The sequence below is a fragment of the Aricia agestis genome, chromosome 17 (genome assembly GCF_905147365.1).
Source record: "Aricia agestis chromosome 17, ilAriAges1.1, whole genome shotgun sequence".
In the NCBI taxonomy this organism is placed as follows: Eukaryota; Metazoa; Arthropoda; class Insecta; order Lepidoptera; family Lycaenidae; genus Aricia; species Aricia agestis.
In genome coordinates, this window is record NC_056422.1 from 10,792,780 (window position 1) to 10,816,196 (window position 23,417).

At 35.5% G+C, this 23,417-nt stretch overlaps 3 protein-coding genes and 2 long non-coding RNA genes across 10 annotated transcripts in view; 2 read left to right on the forward strand and 3 right to left on the reverse strand.

The window, feature by feature from the left end:
• Positions 1-5,414, forward strand: part of LOC121735481 (chromatin assembly factor 1 subunit A-B) — an 83,135-nt gene extending 77,721 nt beyond the window's left edge. For both annotated transcript variants that reach the window (XM_042126321.1, XM_042126322.1), the window contains exons 6-8: positions 2,346-2,524; positions 4,213-4,364; positions 4,754-5,414. In XM_042126321.1, the coding sequence (XP_041982255.1) occupies positions 2,346-2,524; positions 4,213-4,364; positions 4,754-5,210 (788 nt within the window). In that variant the 3' untranslated portion in view covers positions 5,211-5,414. The remainder of the gene's footprint in view (positions 1-2,345; positions 2,525-4,212; positions 4,365-4,753) is intronic.
• LOC121735515 lies at positions 1-14,519 on the reverse strand. Its single transcript, XR_006036868.1, has 3 exons — positions 14,400-14,519; positions 7,194-7,198; positions 1-11 (listed from the first exon to the last, which is right to left on the reverse strand). It is a non-coding gene; the product is annotated as an uncharacterized LOC121735515 (long non-coding RNA).
• On the reverse strand, positions 9,439-10,346 carry LOC121735504 (NADH dehydrogenase [ubiquinone] 1 beta subcomplex subunit 5, mitochondrial). The gene is made up of 3 exons (XM_042126349.1): positions 10,160-10,346; positions 9,853-10,063; positions 9,439-9,704 (listed from the first exon to the last, which is right to left on the reverse strand). The coding sequence occupies exons 1-3, from the start codon at positions 10,309-10,311 to the stop codon at positions 9,498-9,500; spliced, it is 570 nt and encodes a 189-aa protein (XP_041982283.1). The 5' UTR covers positions 10,312-10,346; the 3' UTR covers positions 9,439-9,497.
• LOC121735517 overlaps positions 13,529-23,417 on the forward strand; it is a 17,237-nt gene continuing 7,348 nt past the window's right edge. The window contains exons 1-2 of the long non-coding RNA XR_006036870.1: positions 13,529-13,539; positions 16,286-16,293. This is a non-coding gene — a long non-coding RNA (uncharacterized LOC121735517). The remainder of the gene's footprint in view (positions 13,540-16,285; positions 16,294-23,417) is intronic.
• LOC121735478 (NPC intracellular cholesterol transporter 1) overlaps positions 15,735-23,417 on the reverse strand; it is a 57,525-nt gene continuing 49,842 nt past the window's right edge. For 2 of the 5 annotated variants that reach the window (XM_042126316.1, XM_042126312.1), the window contains one exon: positions 19,653-21,658. In XM_042126316.1, the coding sequence (XP_041982250.1) occupies positions 21,522-21,658 (137 nt within the window). In that variant the 3' untranslated portion in view covers positions 19,653-21,521. Of the gene's footprint in view, positions 17,444-19,652; positions 21,659-23,417 lie in introns of those variants that run through there. The other 3 variants (XM_042126315.1, XM_042126314.1, XM_042126313.1) reach the window with 3 other exon arrangements.

Sequence of the window (23,417 nt, forward strand, 5' to 3'; positions counted from 1 at the left end):
ATAAAATATAGCTTATAGCCTTTTTCAATAAATGGACTATCTAACACTGCAAGAATTTTTCAAATCGGACCAGTAGCTCCTGAGATTAGCGCGTTCAAATAATTTCTCCCGTTTTTTTCACACTTTCCTCCATTTAATTTTCTTCGCTCCTATTAGTCTTAGCGCAATAAAACCTTCCTAGATAAATAGGCTATCTGACACTGAAAGAATTTTTCAAATCAGACGAGTAGTTCCTGAGATTAGCGCGTTCAAACAAACAAACAAATTCTTCCCAATTATAATATTAAGTATAGATTAGTATAGATATGCCTACATCACTACACAAAACAGTTTCTTGTCAAAATGGCAATTAGTTGAGTAATTAGGTAGGGCCCCTAAGCAGTATTAGCCCAGGGCCCCACAAATTCAAGATCCGCCCCTGGGTAAAACATATTTCACACCCTGTTTCTGATTGTTGGATCAGAATTTACATGTCTGGTATGAGGCACTGCGTCGAGTCGTCGAGAGATACATATAAGGCGACAGTTGGTAAAAAGCCACTTGAAAAATGTGTAACACCTACCGTTACAGAGTTAATAAAATTCGGTGTCCAGATAACAATTAAGTATATTAAAAAAAATACAAATTAAACATGCCCGGTAGGTGAGACACAAAATTTATAAGGTCATGGTAAAGTGCCTACTCGACTGTCACTTATGGACCGTAGGGCTACTCTCCTGGAATATTCGTTTGAAGCTGGGACGCTGGAGGTACTGCTTCCTCAAAGCCGCAGCGTTGAATTGAAGTTGACCAGGAAGGAGCGTGCGACGGCCGACGCAGTCAAACAAATGCGGGGAGCAGTGATCCCTGGAATCCATATTAATTCCGTCTCAGTACACTTTCCCCACAAGCGTCTGGCAGCCTATCCACGGTGCCCGAGAAGAGCGCCCTCCACCTACAGCGGTAGCGGTATTGCCGTGGTAGACCGTCAGGAAATAATAAGTTCTTACATAAAAAAAACTTAATTACATAAATTCCTACAAGTAATCTAATTCCATCTATTAGAAAAATGTTATATTTTTCCAATTAAAAACAAGTTATTAAAATTAAATCTTAATTAATACAAGTTAAATACAATTTAGAAATGTATATACAAGAGTTTTGTTATAAAATAGTACTAAATAAATGTGTGCTAACAAAACTTACCCTAAGACGGGGATTTCTCCAATTAAATTATCTCAACTAGATTAATATGAACTAATGTAGCAAAATATGCGTACATTAAATATAAATAAAATAATTTATTTAAGCATTGGAAACAGGCCTCGAGTCGTTTTTCTTTTCATCTCCTCAAATCCAAGCAGAAAACCTCAGAACCACTCTTATCTCTATTATTATTATTATTAATAGGAGAATGTGGAAAAAACGGGGGAAATTGTTTGAAAGGGCTTATCTCGCGAACTACTGGAGCAATTTTTATGTTATTTGGCACAGATAAGAATTAGACCACGTGAAGGCTATATATTTTATACCCGTGCCACGCCGGGGCGGGTCGCTAGTAGCAGATAAATAACCTAGGCTCTCCAGAATTAGACGACAAACGTACCAACACAACTCTACATACTTTTATCTCTATACTCATTAAGTTAATTGTTATTCTTTTCTCTGGCTGTGTTTTGTCTTTTGCGTGCCTAATGCCGGCTCTTGATATAGGCGAACGCGTTGGCCAACGCGTCTGCAGACGCGTTGGCCCAATGTGTAGAACGGGCGTTCGCGCGTTGGCCGTAGGTATTTAGACGTTGGCCGACGCGTCTGCGAGCTTGCCGCGCGGGTCGGAAATGTCGGCAAAAGATCAAAGACATTTGTCGCAAGCTTTGCGCTCCATCCACACATAGGCCGCGCGATCAGTTCGCCCGGAGTTATAGTTATGATAATTATAATAATATGTAATAATTTTTATATGTAATAATTTAATAAATAATAAGTAGGTAATAAAATAATTACTTATATTATTTTAATAATATAAAATATTATGTAAAAGTGAGTTTATTTCTTTGTTTGTTATGTTTTCTCGCCTTTTATTTATTTATTTCGAGAAATTCTTTAAAAACTTTTTCTTGTCCACATTTACAAAGTAATTATAAGCTGTGAATAAATAAACAGCTGCAGCTGTTAGCGACTAAACATCCATTTTGAATCCGTCCGCACATTGGCGCGATCCAAAGCATACTGAACGACCTTCCTATGTGTGGATTACTCACAAACGCTGTTGCAAGCGCACTGCCAACGCGTCTGCAGACGCGTTGGCCAACGCGTTCGCCTATATCAAGAGCCGGCATAATAAAGATCTTTTAATATACTTCCAGGCGTGTCCTCCGCTTCCTCAAGTAGCGGTAGCACCAGCAACTGTTCTGCGAAGCTCTGCGGGGGGGCGAAGTGTGGAGGTGCTTGCCTGGGGGCGGTGCCGCGCGTGCCCCCCGCCCCCCCGCGCCCCAGGCAACCCGCCTCCAACTCACTAAGGAGGTCGCAGCACCATAGTATGAAGGTGGGTTGCTACTTGCTAGATATTATGTCATTAATGTATCGTCAATGTATTTTATACAAGGTGTTATAAAACAGTGATATTTTTTTTATGAAATAAGGGGGCAAACGAGCAAACGGGTCACCTGATGGAAAGCAACTTCCGTCGCCCATGGACACTCGCAGCATCAGAAGAGCTGCAGGTGCGTTGCCGGCCTTTTAAGAGGGAATAGGGTAATAGGGGAGGGTAGGGAAGGGAAGGGAAGGGAATAGGGGAGGGTAGGTAAGGGAACAGGGTAGGGGATTGGGCCTCCGGTAAACTCACTCACTCGGCGAAACACAACGCAAGCGCTGTTTCACGCCGGTTTTCTGTGAGAACGTGGTATTTCGCCAGCCCATTCGTGCCGAAGCATGGCTCTCCCGCGTATAATATATTATATTATACGTTATATCTAGTAGATATATGGATTTGATGTGTCACATTATAATATTAGAGTTCACTGTGAAAGTAACAGCGCTGAAACACGTCCCTAAGGGCCTGTTTCACCACTCCCTGATAAGTGGCGGATAGGCTATCCATAACTTATCTGACAGATAGAGTATCGAGTATCTGTCAGATAAGTTGTGGATAGCCTATCCGGCACCTACCTATCAGGAAGTGGTGAAACAGGCCCTTAGGGACGTGTTTCAGCGCTGTTACTTTCATCACATCACACATCAAACCCTAGTATAAAATTTATCACTTTATTTTATAACATCCTATATAAAATGACGAATTGACGAATGACATCCCCTTATGACTTTTTGTTACATACTGTACATTCAACAAGTGCCAATTTAAATGAATGCAATAGCTGAAGCCAGATAATGTACTTACACTGAATTGAAACATCTTTCAGTACCTTTATCTATTGAAAGCTATCCTTACGTTATCTTACCTTATATCTTTAAACGAGCATTTCTTGTATATATAATATAATATATATATTTATAATTGGAATCTCGGCATCGGCTACAACGATTTTCATGAAATTTTGTACATAGGGGGTTTCGGGGGCGATAAATCGATCTAGCTAGTAAACATTTTTAGAAAATGTCTTTTTATTCGTGTTTTATCGATAATCGATAAACAGAAAAATATGACTCTTTCTGATATCTATTGGCGAATAATAATACTATTTTTTGAGCAACTAATTGCTTTAACGACACAAAAACAGCTAAAGCTATTCCAGCAGGTGGCGTTGTTAAGTAACACGAATCACGATGTCAATGAGTGTTTGCTATACCGAGCAAAGCTCGGTCATCCAGGTACTAATCCTAAATAAAGCTAAGACTCCCAAGTATCTCCATTCCCAATTTGATCATCATGCAGTCTACGGCTTAGCGTGAAAAGGAAAACAGACAATTATTTCACCTTTACAATATTAGTATGGAAGTTTCAATACTTTACGCTTTGCCCACATACGGTATGTTTTAGTTTTTTAATACTCTAAGGGCCTGTTTCACCACTTCCTGATAAGTGCTGAATAAGCTATTCACCACATAACTTAACAGATAAAGTATGGAGTAGGTATCTGTCAAAAAAGTTGTGAATAGCCTATTCGGCACTTTATCAGAAAGTGGTGAAACAGGCCCTCAGTACTATGTTTGTATGCCCATGTAAGCTATAAAGTGTTTATCTATCTATCTATATACTTATTTTTACCCCTCCAGGCCAGACTACAAGACTACCAAGTGCACAGCTACACGGGCGGGCCGGTGCCGGAGCCCCCGGGCCGTCTGCCCCCCATCCGGGAGTTCCAACGGGAGTTCCGCGAGGGCCGCCGCGAGACCACCGCCACCGCCTCTTCGTCCACTAGAATTAGGTAGCTTCAACCTTGGGTTTTACCATCCGAATTCAGTTGTATAAGCCATTGGAAAAACCTACCTATAACTCAGCGAAAATTCGGCAAGAATTATGCGTATTTGAAAGCGTATGAGAGATATTTTTTTTTTTTATAAAATAACGTAACGGCAAACGAGCACATGGGCCAACTGAAAGCAATCAATACCGTCGCCCATGGACACTCGCAACATCAGATCTGCGCGTGCGCTGCCGGTCTTTTGAAAGGGAATACGCTCTCTTCTTGAAGGTTTACAGGTCGTATTGGTCCGTGATGAGAGTATTAAAGGAGAATGAGTATTGACTATTGAATGGTAGAGGCCTATGCAAAAAACTTACTTTATTAACATTTTTTTGTATTTTATTTTGCAGGTGCGCACAGAAAATCGTAACGCAGCTTGAAACATCACCTCAAAAAAACAAGCAGCATTTTTTTCGACCACTTAAACCCACAAACAGAGATGACCCGCCCAAATCACGAGATCACAGCAAAGAGACTGAAAAGAAAAAGGAAAACCCCAAAGTCAAACCGAAGAAAGAAGATAAAAAGAAAGCGGAGGAAAACGCCAAGCAGACAGACAAAAAGAAAGATGAAAACAGCGATAACAAAAAGAATGAGCTCGCCGAGAGAAAGAAGGAGGAAAAATTGCGATTAAAAGCGGAAAAGGAGGCTAAAAAGCAGGCCAAAGAGGAGGAGCGCCAAGCCAAATTGTTAGCAAAAGAAGAGGAGAGGCAAGCGAAACTGTTAGCGAAAGAAGAAAAGAAAAAAGCAAAAAAGGAAGCTAAGATGGCGGCGCAAGCAGAGAAGGAGAGAAAAGGGGAGAAATAAATATAGATTGTTAAATTTTTACATAGTAGAACCTCGTAGCCGTCTGTAGATATAGATTCGAAGTCTTCATGAAATTGATGAAACAAAATTTTAACAGCAAAGGAGCATGGGTAGATCGGTCCACCTTCCTAAAACATAAAAATAATTACTAGATAAGAAGCTCAATAGGACATTTACTTCATTTTATTTATTAATACATAACAAATTAAAAAGAAATTAATTTATAGGCTGATGAGTGATGACTGACCTACATAATTTGGTCAGGTCATGCCAACGTTGACTTGACATTATTATCTTGACTAAATAATGAATAGATCTGTTTATGAAGAAATTCTGTGGTGATTGTTACACAAAATACTAGGGAGTTTTTGTGTAAAAAAACATCAGAGAATTTCTGTTATGTTTAAAAAAAGAAAACAAACAAATTCAATCGGCAGAATATGGCTTGTATAGAGTAAGGTGGACCACTGTGTATATACATTTTGCCCATCTTCCTTTGTATTAGTTTTTAAGAAAACTAGAGTAAAATTTCATTTTATATATTAGTTACACTTGCCTAAAGATTATAGTATAATTTTTATATTTTATTATAAAATAAAAACGATTTTTTTACAGTCAAAACTTTAGTTTAAACTGGGGAATAATTTCTTAAAGTACATAACTGCAAACCTATTAACTTAAAAGAATACACAATTTCAAACCTTTCCAGTGTAGCGCTTCTAGATTTCTTGGTGTATACCTCCTAACAGAACCATAAAATTATCCCTTTTCTGTTGAATTTCTATGAGTGGACAATCTATTACAGGCATGGGTGTACCGAGGGTCAGCTACTTTTATCTATAAAAATAAAAAATTAAGAAAACTAATTTTTGCCTTTTGTTTGAAATACAATATTTTTACAACTTAAAATTATACATTTTTTATTCTTTAGCTGGCCCCCCCCTGGCCCAGAACCTGGGTATTTTGCCCCCCCCCCCCTGGCCCAGAACCTGGGTACGCCCATGATTACAGGTTAGATTTATTTAATAATAAAAATAATAACCTAATAAAGGTTAGTTTTATTTTAAAATTAAAAATGCTGCAAATGTTGGGTCTCTATTGGATTTTTATTAACCACAAAGACTGAACGGGTGGGATAAAATCATATCGTTTTGTACATTAATTTCTAGATAAGACATTTTCCTATACCGCCAAACTTTTTACCGTACTTTAGCGTTGTTTTTATAACGTTATAAAGCCGTTGCAATATTTCTATCGGTTTTCAATAACTTATGTATGGGGCAAGGAATGTAATTTTAACTAACCCCTTGCTATTATACAAAGACTTACATTGTTTTTACAGAAATTATAATAACACAATGTTATGTCCTAAGTGATATTCTAGAAAATCAATTAGACTGGCTCGCACCAGAGGCGTGGCTAAAGTTAAAGTCAAAGTTATGGTTATAGTTAAGGTAAATTTAACTTTAACTTTACCCTTAACTTTGCCCGGAGAAATTGACAGATGACAGCTGATCCAACAAGGTTATAAATGCGAGTGGGCGGGGGCGCTGCTGGTAAAGGAGAACTGTCAAAAATGGCGGTTTTTGTATGATGACAGCGTTAGTTCCTTTTTTCGCCACATGCATTTAAAACCTTGTCGAGCTCCCCGCCCACGCGCATGTATAACCTTGGTGGATCAGCTGTCATCTGTCAATTTCTCCGGGCAAAGTTAAATTTACCTTAACTATAACCATAACTTTAACTATAACTTTACCCACGCCTCTGGTGCAACCCAGTCTTAGGTAATAGAAACAAACATAAAATTAACTATAACATCTGTGTACTCAGTGTAAGTAAATCTTTTTAGGGTGGGTTGCACCAACTTACTTTAACTATAAGTTTAACTTTAACTATAACAAAATGTCAAATGGACTGTCAAATCCCTAGTAAAAGTCCATAATGGACGCCATATTTGACGATAACTTTAACCTTAACTATAACTACGCCTCTGGTGCAACCCACCAGATATTAGTTAAGGGGTAAGTTAGAAGTATCAGACTTCTAAAACTAATTATGTACAGTACATTCTAATTTAATAACAAATATATTTATGAATATAATCTGCTGAAAATGTGAAAGCGGATGCCGCCTATAATGATTTCAGAAAAAATAAGGCCATGTTCAGACTAGTTACCCTTACTGCATGCAGTCTGATATTGGCCTAATTATTGTTTATATTATAGAGTAAAATATCGACAATAAATTTTAAATATCTTAACCATGAGTTATTGAAACCAGACCTTCTTATTCAAATAATTCTTCTGCTAATGTTGTTTTATATTCTAATAATATTAGGCTTCTACAGTAGAAATACCGATTGAATACACTGCAAGCAGAAAATTTGGGTCATATTAAACACCATGACATTTATACTCTTAAGTTAAATACTCTTTAAGTAAATAAAATATTATTCTACATGAAAAAGTTAGAAGAGTCCTCATTTCTTAACAAAAACGAATTTTAATCTGACCTTAATTTTTTACTTGCAGTACTTATTATCAATATCAGTTTCAGTCAAATTCAGATATTGAAACCTTATTGTAAAGATAGCGCTAGACAGTACTTGCCAGCCCATACCCTCTTATTAATAAAAATATTCACACCATGCTTATACTAATCCATGTTGGTGTCTTTGTCTGATAAATTGGAAAAGCTATTAGCCACTTAAGGGTCAATTTATAATAGCGCAGAGTCGAAGCGCAGCGAAGCGCGTCCAAGCGTCAAATTCGCAACAAGTCGAACGAATGCGCGCGGATTCGCCAGAGTGCCTACAGTGATGACGCGTAGATTCGCTTGTGTGCCTTGGATGCGCGAGAATGCGCGCGCACCAAAAAGCGGTGGTCAAGCGAATTCGCGAAAGTGTTTAAACTCTGTTTAAATTCTCAGAAGTAATATGTGCGTTAACGCTTTGGAGTTTTCACTTCGATGCGCTTCGACTCTGCGCTAGTATAAATTGACCCTTATTGGACAAGGACAGAGACTGATTAATATAAGTCTGGATTAAATATTTTAATAGGAGGTTGGTGTTTTTATTAATTGTAAATCTGTAGAATCATATCAAAACATAAAACCTAGATAAGTGTTGAAATTACTTTTATAAGGTTTCCGGACGTCGAAATCTATTGTCAATCGTTAGTATCTTGTAAAATAAAATAACAATGTTACCAGTGTTGCTGTTTCATTCTCACTATCGGACACATGTTATACTAAACTCTGTTTCAACTCCTCTTGATTTGAATCATTAGGAGTTGAATCATTATTAGTGGCTGTAACACTACGAATAATAAAAAATAAGAAAAAGTAACTCCGTCAAAAAATATGCTCTACAATACTTGTCAAAAAAGTGTACCTTGAGCTAAGTACTCACATACGGTTTTGCTCGATAGTTTTACTCCAAATCGAGCAATAACCACCATGTGGACCGCAAAACTGACAGCTTGCTTCGAGCCGGCTCGATGGAATTAAATAAGTATGTCAAATATTGTCATTTCCTTCGATTTGGAGTAAAACCATTGAGCAAAACCGTATGTGAGTAAAGCTTAGCATTAGATACGCATTTCAATACATTTGCAATATTTAGGTGGCCTTGAGCGGTATTAGGCTGTTACATGACATTTCGAAAGGAACCAAATTTAAAACGGTAATAGTATGGGAGTTACATTTCCTTAGTTTTTATTATTCGTAGCTATAATGCTACCAACTTATATGTCATTACATGACGCAATGAAGCAAAATGAATTAAAACAAAGAATAAAAGATTGAAGAGGCAGTTGTATTTACTCAACCCATCAATCTCCAAGCGGCACCCGGTTGTCGCTTATTAATTAAAAATCTATTGTTTCTGCGATTACCAAGATCGAGGTATTACAAGAGATAAATAATATCTTATTACCTCTTATATAAAAAAAAAATATATATAAATACATATTTTATAAAGAAATACTAGGTTCAATTGCTCAATGCTAGTTACCATCACCAAAAGAAATACACCTGTCTCACCCTCTACCAAAATTTATTGATGTTCAATCTCAGTATTCTTTTGAATGGCATTGCATTTTTTTAAGGTATTCCTCAAAAAAAATGTTTCAATTAGAAACTACAATACTGAAACATTAAAAACTAACCCATTTACAAATATCATTTGAAACAATGAACAAATCAAAGTACTAATAAAAACATACTCACATAATCATAACTCTTTATTTATATCTACATAACATTTGATCACTATTACCGGCATTACTCTCAATCCCTGTAAGTGTCTCCTACTCTATTGTACATTTCATCACCGGTCTTTTTGTTGATGCGGAGGTACTTGTTGACCATGGGTCTGTAGTAGTATGCCTGGTAGTCTTGTCTCTGGTTCATCTTCAATATAACCTGCTCTTCGAGACCACGCAGCTTCATCTTCTGCTTCTCCTCATCAATGAAGTGCAGGAATTTTTCATACTCCTGCAATAAGTAAACGTGAAACCAATAAATAAATTTAAGGTGAAGGAAGTACCTACATATTATTATTTCAATCACAAATTTGTTCTAATAGTCTATTGTTTTGACTTTTGTGTTCTAACATTTATTAAACGCCTAAATAATGATATACCTGTTGTGGATTGTTGTGAATGTATCTGGCAATAAACCTGGTGATGGGATGGCGATAGTATTCCCAATGTTTAGGTTCGTAGTCGTCAGGAATAGGTGTCAATGTTGCGGGCCCGATAAACACATTTGAGTAGAAAATGATCGCCGAAACCGGTATCAAACCGATCATAAAGTAGTAGTGGAGCATGTCCTTGCACTTGTGCCATTGGAATCTGAAAGATGTAAACAAAATTAAAAATACAATCAACTTAACAATATCAAAAATGTGATCTATTACTGATTAGGTAATCACCACTTTGATACTTTACCTTGATGGCTGCATAGCCATGGTGCGGTCATGGCCCCCATTGAGGGGTTTGCCGATAGAAAACTTCACATTTTGTACAACTAGTGATGGTTTATTGCTATTTTTTAGTAAACTTATGCCGAAAGAACGGCCTAAAGCACTCCAAGACACCATTTTTATTGTGAAAAATACAGAAAATATGACACTGACAATTAGAATTTGACAATGACATAAGAGTCTCTACTCGCTTGACATTTTTTTCTTTTTATTATTCTTATTATGGCGCTCGGCTTCTTAACCATGGCCAGTGTCAAGTAAAATCTGGCGGGAAAACAATTTATTCTTCTTACGGTATATTCTAAGTACTCACATGCGATTTTGCTCGATAGATTTACTCCAAATCGAGTAATAATTACTGTGTGGACCGCAAAACTCACAGCTCGAAAGGTTGCATCGAGCCGGCTCGATGGAATTAAATATTTAAATATCGATTTAGAATAAAACTATCAAGCAATGCTGAATATGTGGACGAAACCTCGAGCCGCGGTTTTTACACCAAACAGCGTTCGATCAGGTGGGGCTAATGTTGTCAATAATTATTGTCAATCATTAGTGACGTCATACAGAATATAGATCCGTTTTGGCGCCAAAATTGAAATTGACAATTTTAGACCGCAATTTTTGCAGCACTGAATTCCAGTGTTTTAATTTTTTTAATATACTTATTTGTGGTCTATTCTACATGGAGCTCTTCAAAATAAACACAAAAATAAAAATATCGCATATTCCCTATTGTATGAATTGGTAAAATACACGGTTTTTCAGATCATTTATTAGAAAATCTATTACATAGAAATACATGTGGAAATTAGCTTTAATACAATGGTAGCAAATATACATATATTTAGTCAAGTCACTATTATTTAGTTAATAATAATTCTATTTACATTATAATAAAATAAAAAAAAACTCGTTACATTAATGATGGAAAGAACTTACATAATATTGAATTTTGGAAGGATTTCTAAAGGTGCACATAGGTACTCTACAATAATTTACAATGCTCACTTTGGTACCAGAAAATAATAATATCAAAAGACGTATAATTACACTTTCATTATCATAAATTAGTATAGAAAAACCGGCCAAGTGCGTGTCGGGCCACGCGCAATATATGGTTCCGTAGTACCGCTAGTTTTTTTAAATGTTTGTATGGTTGTAATGTTCATTGACATTTATAACGTGTTTTACACTACTAACAACATCATATCAGTCACTTTCAAAGGAATTTGAACGAAAAGTTCCTTTATACTTCACCGAATACATTTTTTTTAGTTGATGACTATTACTCAATAACATAATATGAAGTCTTCTTAGCCGTGATAGTTTTCCTTTTAAATTCAGCATATTTCCTACTCTCGTGAATTTTTTCACATTTCCAAAAGCAGCCGTTTAGCTGGTAGAAGGGGGGACACTAGACTCTAACGATTTTCTCCACTTTAAAACTTAATATTTTACAAACGGATCGCTCAATCGGAAAATGATGTTTGAGTACTCATAATATTTTTAGAAAACCTATCCAACGTGGGGTGTCCACACGATAGGATGGACGCGATAAAAAAAAATCAAAAAATCGCTTGATGTGTAGGGAAGGTACCATAAAAAAATTATTTTATTCATGCCACATTACAGCTTTAGTCTCTGAGTAAACAGACAGACGGACAGACAAACAAACAGACGGACGGACAGACCGAAACTATAAGGGTTCCTTGTTGACTACGGAACCCTAAAAACTAGGTATCTGATATCATTTTCTATTATAATGTAAAGAGTCGACAAACTTATTAAAATTTTAAAATACACAGTAACAAACTTTTATAACCTGTTTAAGAGCTTCACGTTTTTGTTAACATTAGGTATGTAAAATGTTTACCAAAATTTGACGCTACTGACTTGATGCTTAATTTCACTTTTTCAAGGTCTAGCAGGTAATATCGACAGACATAAAACAACTTGATTCATACAGCAGTGTAAAGTTGTTTTCAAAAGTTAATTTTGACACTAGATGGCGTTAAAAACCAATATTTAACTGATTTTAAACAAAGATTGTTAATATTATTAGAACTTACATTGCGTCTGCATTATACTTTGTTCTGTCGGCATATCACTGGCCATGAACTCAGAAACTGTGTGTTTAGTCCCACTGTGCCTAATGAAAATTATGTCTCAAGGTGTAAGCTGTAAGTTAATCGGTGTAGACTTTGAACTCAAACAGGGTAGTCATATTATAGTCGTTAAAAATGAGTTGAATTACTGTTTTCTGTTCTAGATGGATAAAATCATGTAAAAAAACTCAGAAAACCGGGTACTAGTCAAAAATCTTAATATTATTAACCCATCAAGTCAGCACCGCTAACTAACTTCTTGTCTAATAGTTTTGATTGCTATGCAATATTTCTATGATCACACTTTTATATAAAAACACGTTGACAACAGAAATAACTACAAGTCTAAGTATATAAATTTTTATGTAATATGATATATCTACATACATCGTGTCAAAATTTTGAAAAGCTTTGAACCATTACTATAAATTTTAATAATACAAGCGCACATTTTATTTTATCATAATAGGTTGATAATTTTTCTGTATTCTAAATACATCTAAACAAGGCCTAATATTCTAGAACTATCTAAATACGCTACAAGAATATTATCATTCGTTTAAATATTTTATAGAAGAATATAATTTTTGATAACAGTTTGGCCCTATTATAAAGCCCGAGCTATATGATACGAAATGTAGAACTTCTGGAAAAAATCACAGCACTGAAATTAGTATTAATAGTATGTAAATTGTAATATAACTATGTACTTACTGGGCGTACCCAGGCTCTGGGGGGTTAGAATAAAAAATTAATAATTTTTAGTTGTAAAAATATTGTATTGCAAACAAATGGCAAAAATTCGTTTTCTTAATTTTTGCCATTTGTATTTTTATAGATAAAAGTATTTAGTAGGGACGTCAACATGATCCAGGGGGGGGCAGTTGCGCGGGGCGCGACCACACTAAAACGACACGACAAGACGCGACACTTCACGTTCCATAGAACTTACGTTTGTAAAACGTTAGTAATTTAAAAAAAAATCGGCCATGTGCGAGTAAAAGGGCCCATTCACGGCAGGACTGCACGGCAGTCCTACAGTGAATGGGCCTCACTGATTGGTTCACACTCGGTGTTTCCGGCCGGCAACACTGAGTGTGAACCAATCAGTGAGGTCCATTCACTGCCGTGAATGGGCCTTTTAAGACTCCGTACCGTTATTAACCGAAAGTTGGCAATAAAATGTGTTTTGTATGGAAGGCCCTCTTAAATATTTATTTTGTTTTTATTATTTGTTGTTATAGCGGCAACAGAAATACACAATCTGAGAAAATTTCAGAAGTCTAACTATAGCGGTACAGACATAGAAGTCTCAGTAATAGGGTCCCGTTTTTACCCTTTGGGTACAGAATCCTAAAAACATCAGTTCCATGGAACGTGATGTGTCGCGTCGCGTCGCGTCGCAGCGTGTGCGTTAAGTCATTTTTGAGTATTATATGATCATAATCGCCTTATTTATGGCACACTTACAACAAGAAATTTTAGCTACTGTAACTACGTAATAATTTTTATACAGGCTGCAAATAAACCTTCCTGCCAAATTTTGATATATTGATCCTTGTTAAAAATAAAAATCACTCAGACCTCAGTACTAAAATGTTGAGAAATAGCTTCCGAAAGTTATCCTAAAAAACACTACACTTAATGGACACGACGCGTCGCCCGCGCGTGACTTGCCCCTGCGCGCACCTCCCCCCCCGCTCATACCCACCGCCGCGAGTGACCGTTCTGCAACGATTTTAAATAGGATAAAATATTGTCATTAAAAAAAATAACACCCACTGTTTTGGTTAATTAGTCTCTCCTAATAGTACCTTAGCCCTGGAAAAAATTGGGTAGGAAAGTTTAATTGCACCCTGTATCTTTCTACTAATTACTGAAACTATTATCATTAATACCTCTAATCCACCGACGCTGCGGACCGCGAAACAGCGGCGAACCGATTTACTGTTTTACCCGCCACACGACAACGGCTTATATTGCATCTCGCTCTATTCCTGTTTCGCAGATTTTTCGTTTCGTCGGTGTACTAGAGGCGTTATATATTATCTAGATTGCGATTTACACCGTCAACTTAGATAATTAATAGCTGTAGACGTGAGTAGGCCGTAGCAATGGACTTCTCATTATCGTCATGCTATTAGGTGACAAACCGTCTCTTGGTTTGTCACAATTGAACCATGTTAAGGTGACGCCGCGTTAAAGTAAAAATCGTTTTGGATATGTTTTAGATCGCTTGTTTTCTTTCTTTCTATTTTCTTTCTAACTATTTCTTTCTAACAATTATTTTTAACAAAATATTAAAACCGACTTCCAAGGTAAAAACAATAATAATATGAACTAAAAAATATTAAATAACTCTTACTCTATAATAGTGCCTTTTTCAGAATTCGTCTGAATCTCAACTATTTCTGTACATACTACAGTCTTCATTATTTGAAGTCGGTACCAGCTAATTCAGTCAATGTCAGAATATCTGAAGCTTTTGGGACTGGCACCGACTTCAAAGTAATGAAGACTGTAGTATGTACAGAAATAGTTGAGATTCAGACGAATTCTGAAAAAGGCACTATTATAGAGTAAGAGTTATTTAATACTTTTTAGTTCATATTATTATTGTTTTTACCTTGGAAGTCGGTTTTAATTTTTTGTTAAAAATAATAATTTCAATTTTTTTAGTTATCTACAAGATAAGGCTTTATGCGTAAATGACCACTACGAATGTTAACTATTCACATTATGTTAATGTAAGCGAAATTGTGGTAAATGCTTGCAGCTATGTAAGCGATGCTGCAATTTAAAAACTTTTATCTGTAAAGGTTCAGGAGTTCTGTTCAGTGCCTTTGGACCAAGAGACACCTTCGTATGAACTTTCTCTTATTCGTAACATATGTTTGAGATACTAGAAACAACATTTTAACCACTATGGGTCTTTTGATAAATTTCAAGGATTTCCCTCGATTGCTCATAGATCCCATCATCAGCTCACTTTTGTGAACATGGTACCAAATTCGAGTTAAACCCTATACAACACAAAAAGAATTTTGAAAATCGGATCACAAATGGCTGAGTTATCGTGATACATACAGCCGAACGTATAACCTCCTCCTTTTTGGAAGTCGGTAAAAAAGCATTTCCTGGAATCTGCGATCGAAGTATTAAATAATACTAATTTTTCCATGACAATACATACCTATTACATATTACCAGGACTTACCCCCTTACTAATAAAAATATTTTTACATTTATATATGTCGTAGGATGATTTGATAAATCCGTGTTTTCGCGAAATCCCTAGAATTTTCGCGAAAATTCGATTTATCAAATCATCCTACGACATCGTAGAATGATTTGATAAATCGAATTTTCGCGAAAATTCTAGGGATTTCGCGAAAACACGGATTTATCAAATCATCCTACGACATATACAATGTTTTTTACTTGTCTTATAAGCTGGAACATTCTCTTGACTGACAAGGACAAAACAAGCCTATTGTAGTGTAAAACATTTTTATAACTAAGGAAGAATCTTTGTAATTCTTGTTAAAACCACTACCTACCACAAAACATACAATATGCTTCACAAGTCCTTATTTCTAACAATTATTGTTTTTAACATTTTACTTAAATATTTAGGACTTATTTCACATAGGATGTATATGTGTGTATACATGCCACGGAGACTAGAGATAAGAAACAATATGTTTGAAAGTATTTTTTTAAGCTGATCGTCCACTGCTTTGGCATCGGACGGTATGCTCAAAACTATTCCTCAGTGTTTACATAACTTTTGGAACGTGGCGGCGCCACTGTCGCAATTTTTTTTTAAACTAGTATTTAAATGGTTACATACTCAAGGGCCTGTCTTAAAATCAGTTTAAGATAGCTTTTAGACAGATTTTAAGTAGGCCTTTGAGTAAGTAACCAATAACCATGTATTTAACCAACTTTATATCTCTGGTCCCCATGATCCAAGTAACAAGCCTCTTACGTCACAACTCACACGCCTTGTCGCCATTTTGAAAATGTTGTCGAATTATATATTTTTAAAATATCTAGAAGTTAAACCTATTTACATTATATCATAAGATGATTATGACCACCTGATGATCACTATATCTTGGCCATAAGTACTCATAGCTCCTTAACCATAGCCGAGACTCGAGAGTCGAGACAGTTATTTCTAATTACATAGCATAGTGTTATGAAATAAAGCTTAATTAATCCTAATATAATATACTTTCTTAGAATAAAATTATTAACTATTTTCGTCATATTTAGGGATATATTCTTACCAAAAATAACCAAGGAAAAAGTTTTCTTCAGTAAAAACTATTTTTGTCATATTACAAAACTACTAATAGTCTTTGTTTCAACTAGATTCTAGACCTTGTCTAGGCACTTACCGTCTTTTTAGCACTACATAACAGTCAGTAACACACTTTCCAAACCCACCAAGTCTCCTGAATCATTAAAACGAATTTAATATTTTCTACAGTTGCAGTGCCACAATCTTTGCTGATAATAGAGATAGAGACAATAAGATCAATTAATAAAATTACTTTCTTTATAATATATACAGTTTTGCTAGTCATGGAAATAAAAATCTTCAACATACATCCCAGCTACTAAAAACTTGTTAAATTATGTGCGAGAACATATTTTTAGTTCCAATTTTTGCCACCGGATAAGATAAGTTTCTGGCACTGTTCTCTCTGTATTTTTTTTTTTTGTTATTTTGTGTTGAGACCGCACCAAGCGATACCACGCGGCGGCGACGCGACGCGACAATTCACGTTCCATGGAACTAACGTTTAGTGTCGCGAAACATCGTTGCCGCGTGTTTCGGCTTATACAAATAATATTTGGACGTGACGTGACACGTCGCGTCGTTGCCGCGTAGGTTCGCTTTGGCGCGGTCTCGCCTTTAGTCCCATTTGCATTATCTTCAGAATTGACATTTAAGCAGCACCATAGACAGGTGGCCATAGACAAGGGGCCATAGAGTGGCCTTAGACACTAGTTCTCGTTCGTGACGTGTTGTCCGCTGGTCGAGGGCTGTTCCGGCGCCGGCGAGGAGTCTAGACTGCCGTAGGTTCGGTCGCCTCGCACCACTCGCCAGCGTCTTCGCCTTGTTATGCCTAGAAAACACTCTTTACTGTACGAACCTGAAAGACTATGCGCACAAGCTCAGAGGAATGGGGGTTTTTAAGTTCATTTTACAGCTCTATGACAATGAGGGTGTTTGATATTCCATTCCATTGGACATCAGTTGCCGCTATGTAGCCTTAGGGTCTATTGTGTCAAATAGGCATATTATTGCGACACATTACAGCTATATCGTGACATATGACAGCAGTGTGACTCGATAGAGCCTAAGGCGTGTCGAAAAATTCTTATTGGCAGCTTTTACATGATTCCATCAGGCGGCGCTTAGTTTTTGTCGGATCTGCCTCCTAGCGACAAATGAAATTTCGTAAACTTTCATTACTTTTTATTTTGATTCCTTGGAGCTGGCGCACAGAGTTAGTATATGAGTCAAGTCAGATTTGTAATCTTAGTTAGATTATTTTACTGATGTTTATTCACAAGAGTTAGAAGTGAGTGAATGATTACAAATCAGACATTAGGTAGAAATTGTTAATTTTTGTTCATGGTATAGAGACATTTAAAAGTTGTTTTAGTTAAAACTTTTTGGCTTTTCATAGAAGAATATTTTAAATGTTTCACAACTTAAAAAAGCATTCTAATTTCTAGCGCTATACCCTCCCATTTTATCAACGCCTATTAAACTTATGTTTCAATAAAAAATATTACTTTTTGCATTGTTTCTTCTTATCTTATAAACAAGTCACTAACAGACATTGGTAAAATAAGGACTTTGCGTTATAATATAAGTTACTAGTGGCGCCCCCTATTTTCGTTTTTTTTTTTGTAATATAATATTTTACTGTTAACTATTATTTCATAAGTTATAACCGCCACATTTCATAAATCAAAGTGAAAACTCAAGCGTAAGGAAGATCGATTAGCTTATCTTCGTTAAATTATAGTATTTCCTTTTTCATAGCATTAACGTTGATCTTGTAAAGTGTTGTGATAATGAAATAAAAAAATCTTCTATCATTATTTTTAAGCATAATATAACTCCTTGTAAGAAAAGTGTGTATTTACACATTAAATAACTTATAAAATATGCTGTCCTTATCTACCACAAAACATTGAGCGATCAACATGAAGCGACTATTTCCATATTAGACGAGGGCAGCAATTATATTTTAAAGAGTATAGAAATACTGAATCTGTATGCGCACCAGTCGAAGAGGTTTCACAATAAGCGGATAAAGCCACACGAATATTAAGCAGTAGGCGTGCAGAAACAATTTAAAGCATGCTATCGAATTATTCGTAACGAGAATGGTTTGAAAATAATGTTCACTGCAGGCAGTACTAGTATAAATGGCATTTAGTATTGTTTCTGCTTAGCCCTCTTTACTCTGATTTATAATCTCAAGCAATAAACCAATATTTTTGGGCATTTCATCTCTCTTTCCTTTCGACTCAGTTAGTAGAGATAGAATGATGAATTTTGTCATTCAACTGAAATCATAAATCAGAGCTTTTTATGATATTGTAACTGCCTCACGACAATATCGTGCCCGCATTTGCACAAGTAGGCGATATGAAACCAATTAAATAATTAAGCCATTCAAGAAAAGTCAGTTTGTGGTACTTTAACAAATTTTATTCAAAATAAAACTTGTCATACACAAAACTTATCAAAATTGTACATTGGACCTTTTACATTCATAAATAATTTACCATTGATATAAAACAACACACAATCTTAATGATTATGTCAATATACACTTTTAAAGTAAAATACAATATCTATCAATCGTAGACAATGAAATATTTTTACTAAATTTATTTTAAATTAATCTTAAATCAAAACACTTTAAATACCCAAATCATTATTAAAGTAAATACTTCATGTTGTGTAAATCAACATTTACTAACATATTCAAAACTTCATAAATAAATAATACAAACATTTTGTGACTAATATCAAATCAATTCTAAATCTTATATCAATGGTGAATTTTTATAGTAATTGCAATTTACGTGCAAGCCCGTACTAGACGCAGGACAAGTGCGTACGTGCACGCAAAATATATACTCATACGTTCGCACTTTAGCCCGAAAGTGCGTGCATATACAACAAGCCAAGCCGTAATGCACATAAATTGCAATACTATAAACATGTCTACATATATTTCGTCCGTATATAAGCATGCAAAGGCGTGTCACATGCCATGCTAAGGTGCTAAACTTAAAATAAAACAAAAATAAAATACAAACATAATTTATTACTATCACATACATCGGTGCATACAATTAACCATTACCTTTGGATGTTCCTTTAACTTTTAAGTACTAAATTTAAGTAGGAGATTCCGACATATTATAGTATAAAATTCGAATTCTCGTGAACAATATATAACATACACCTCGATAGGAACATAGTACAGCTAAAATCTCAAAAATTACAAATAATCTAACACAGAAGAAAATAATTCTCATTTGTTCTTAATTTCCTTGGCTACAGGCGTACCTGTAAGAATATTTGACTTTTGTACAAACGCAATATTTAGTAAACAATTATACCGACACCATTTTAGTTCGCCATGTACCCGTGTTAGTTAAATGCAAAAATTATTTTATAAAAAGTAAGGAAATTAATACAATGTGCCACAATTACTGATAACACAGTATAAATCAGTAGAACATCTATGTAAAAATGCGCCGCGATTGAAATGTGTTCGTGAACGGCAGGCGTCTATACGCACACACACACACGCACCTAACAAATAATGCGAAAGCAGTGCTATGACTTACAGGATATCTGTATGAAGATGTTCTACTATTCTATACTGCGCTAATAAAGACTAGCGCGCACCGGGTACAAAATTGTCTCCATTGTATTCCGATTATCGACTTTAGCGCTCAGAATAGACTCTATTTAAAAAAAATTGATTTCCTGTAGTTACACTTTTAGATAACTAAACTATTTTGCGTGCTATCGATACCTGAAATACAAATGGCAGAATAAAGACAATTTTGACACGCGCTCGCACTTGACTTAATTGTTGGGCTTACAAGGAGAGGCATATTCGAATTTCGAATACATTATTGAAAATGATCGTGACAATACCTAGTACAAATATTAAAAAATATTTAACAGTAAAAATAAAATAATCTGTTTCTCAAAAGAAACTAAACAATATGCCTGTCGTCGTAATAACAAGAGATTTACTTACCTTAAAAATAAAATAATTTATAAATATATTAGGAAATGACCGCAGTGGAACTTTGGGTCAATAAAAAAAAATACTATTTCTGGTAGTACATCACTGGATGTTACCTGCTTCTCTACAATACTATTCAATTATTTGAAATAAATTAAAAAATAAATTAAAAAAAAAATAAATATTAAAGATACATATGAAGTGAGCTACATACGCCCTAAGGCTGAAAGCGTTTCACCAAACTGTTGCTTTTACTTAAGTACGACTTAAGTACAATCTACTTTAGTGCAGTCAACATTGGTGCTAACATCGATAGCGAATTTCATTTGCGGTGACAACGTAAAATACATCTACAATTCATGCATTTGATAAAAATATTCGTGTTCTTTGGGCCCCATCAACCGTATTATTCCAGCCGAAAGGCGGCATCAGCTTAAATTTCTCAAACAAAAATAGCGTCAAATATCACATTAAATGCTATTTCACTAAACATCTCTACATACATCAATAGTCGACTCGACATCAATATAGACACGATTTTACATATTTTTATCGTAAGACCCATTCACTCAACATGAAAACATCGATAAGTTAGTAGCGAGATTGAACTGTGAACATCACGAGCATCGTTAGAGAATACTGTTAAGGCGTTTACACATGCGATACGATAAATCGGTAACGACCTTATGCTTTTTATATAAAAGCACTTTATGAATGTCTAAATGTCATAGCAAAAAAAATATATAGAGACAGGTATATGTTTTATACAAACACATCCATGTCCTCAAATTACTTTTAATCAGAGCGATATCGTATCGTATCATGTAAATTATATATCGAATAACCCGTCACCCGCTTGTTAATAAATGAATTTGAACCGTATGCCGATGTTCATATGGTCCAGTCTCGTTTACGCTCTAACCGCGTCAAAGATATACTGCCTATAATATTGTCCATCGCTTACTCTCGTGAGGGACGTCTCGGCCACGCCCACCTCCTTGCCCCGGAGCATCTGATTGGCCAGCTTCTGTTTGTTTACCGGCGAACCTGAAAATACAGACCGGTCACCCGCCTGACGACTAATATCCCAATTCCCAACAAACATAACATCGGAAATTCAATTAAACATATTGACTTATAATCGAGATAGTGTGCTTTATATTTGAAACTAGACGTTCCGCGCGGCTTCGCCCGCGTAAATTAGATATTTCACAGAAAAATTAGTCCACAAAAAGCCTATGATATTTCACGTGGTCTACTTCTTATCTGATCCAAATAACAGAAAAAATGTTCTAGTAGTTCGTGAGATAAGCCCTTTCAAATAATTTCCCCCGTTTTTTCCACATTTTCCTTTATTTCTTCGCTCCTATTAGTCTTAGCGTGATAAAATATAGCCTATAGCCTTACTCGATAAATGGACTATCTAACACTGAAAGAATTTTTCAAATCGGACCAGTAGTTCCTGAGATTAGCGCGTTCAAACAAACAAACTAACAAACTCTTCCGCTTTATAATATTAGTATAGATAAACCATCTCCTTTAAACCCGCAAAATAAATAAAAAATGCTAATAAGTACTTATAGTTCTAAAAGCGTAATAAATAATAATAATCAAGCCCAAAATATTGTGTCAAACTTACGTTACATTACTATACGTTAAGTCAATACATCATTAGCTCAAGAAATAATGAATAAATAAAAAAAACTGAAAAGTATACTAGAGAAAAAAACAAAGCTTAGTAATGTGTCAGCAATTTCTTGTAGCAAATAATAATACATTTAGAAATAAAAAGCATTCTTAATAAAAAGCATGAATAAAAATCGAATAAAAAAAAGAAACTAAAATAATAATTAATAACGCAAACTAATTATTTCTTTAACGCAAAGAAATTCCGTATTTAGTATATTTCTGAATAGCCTATAGTATAAATTACAGTAAATAACTTTATTTTATTTTCCTTCTTTATAGAAAAGTAAAAGTAGAAAATGTAAAATTTTAACTAGACATGACATAAAAATGTAACTGCTTTAATATCCCGACTTAGCTAATGTTACTTTTTGAGATAAAGATAATATACCTTACCTGATTGCAAATCAACTCCTCCTATATTATCATACTTGTCACACTGCCTAAGAGCCGGTCCACACGGCGCGTTGCGTCGTCGCAACGCAAATATATATAATATGACGCATAGACGGCCACACAGGCGCTGGCGTCATCGCAGCGTTACTACGAGACGCAGTTTTAACGTTCCGTCGGCGCAGTAACGACGCACAGTTGCGGCAAGCATTTTGTCAAAACAACGCAGCTTCCTATCAACGCATAACTAACTGAGCGCTGCCGCTCCGACGTCGCAACGAGTACAGTCCCGCTTCGTCTTGGGGACTGCTGTCCGTCATGTATGCGTTGCGTCGACGCAGCGCATCGTGTGAACACTTTGGTTATTTGTATGTAAAACAACGCAACAGCAGCGCTGCGTTGACGCAACGCTAACGCAACGCGCCATGCAGACCGGCCCTAACTCATATAATTTATATGAACCCCCTTACTAATAAAAAAGTTATACAATGGATAAACTTTGTCCTTGTAGTAACTATTTTATGGTATCGACAACGACAAAACATTGTAAAAAACCAATCGGCCGATGTTTAAAATACGTTAGAATGTTAGGAAAATTATTATTAATTGTGTGCGTTAAAAGAATCATGGCATAAGAATAAATATAAAAAGAAACATGCAAAAATAAAATAAAAAAAATATGCAAAACAAAAAAAATATGCAAGATATTTAATAATGCAAACCTTGC

Coding starts and splice junctions, on each gene's coding strand:
- LOC121735504 (XM_042126349.1), bottom strand. CDS start 10,311: ATGGTGTCTTGGAGTGCTTTAGGCCGTTCTTTCGGCATAAGTTTACTA. Junction 10,064..10,159: donor ATGGCTATGCAGCCATCAAG/GTAAAGTATCAA, acceptor TACATCTTTCAG/ATTCCAATGGCACAAGTGCA. Junction 9,705..9,852: donor TTCACAACAATCCACAACAG/GTATATCATTAT, acceptor TACTTATTGCAG/GAGTATGAAAAATTCCTGCA.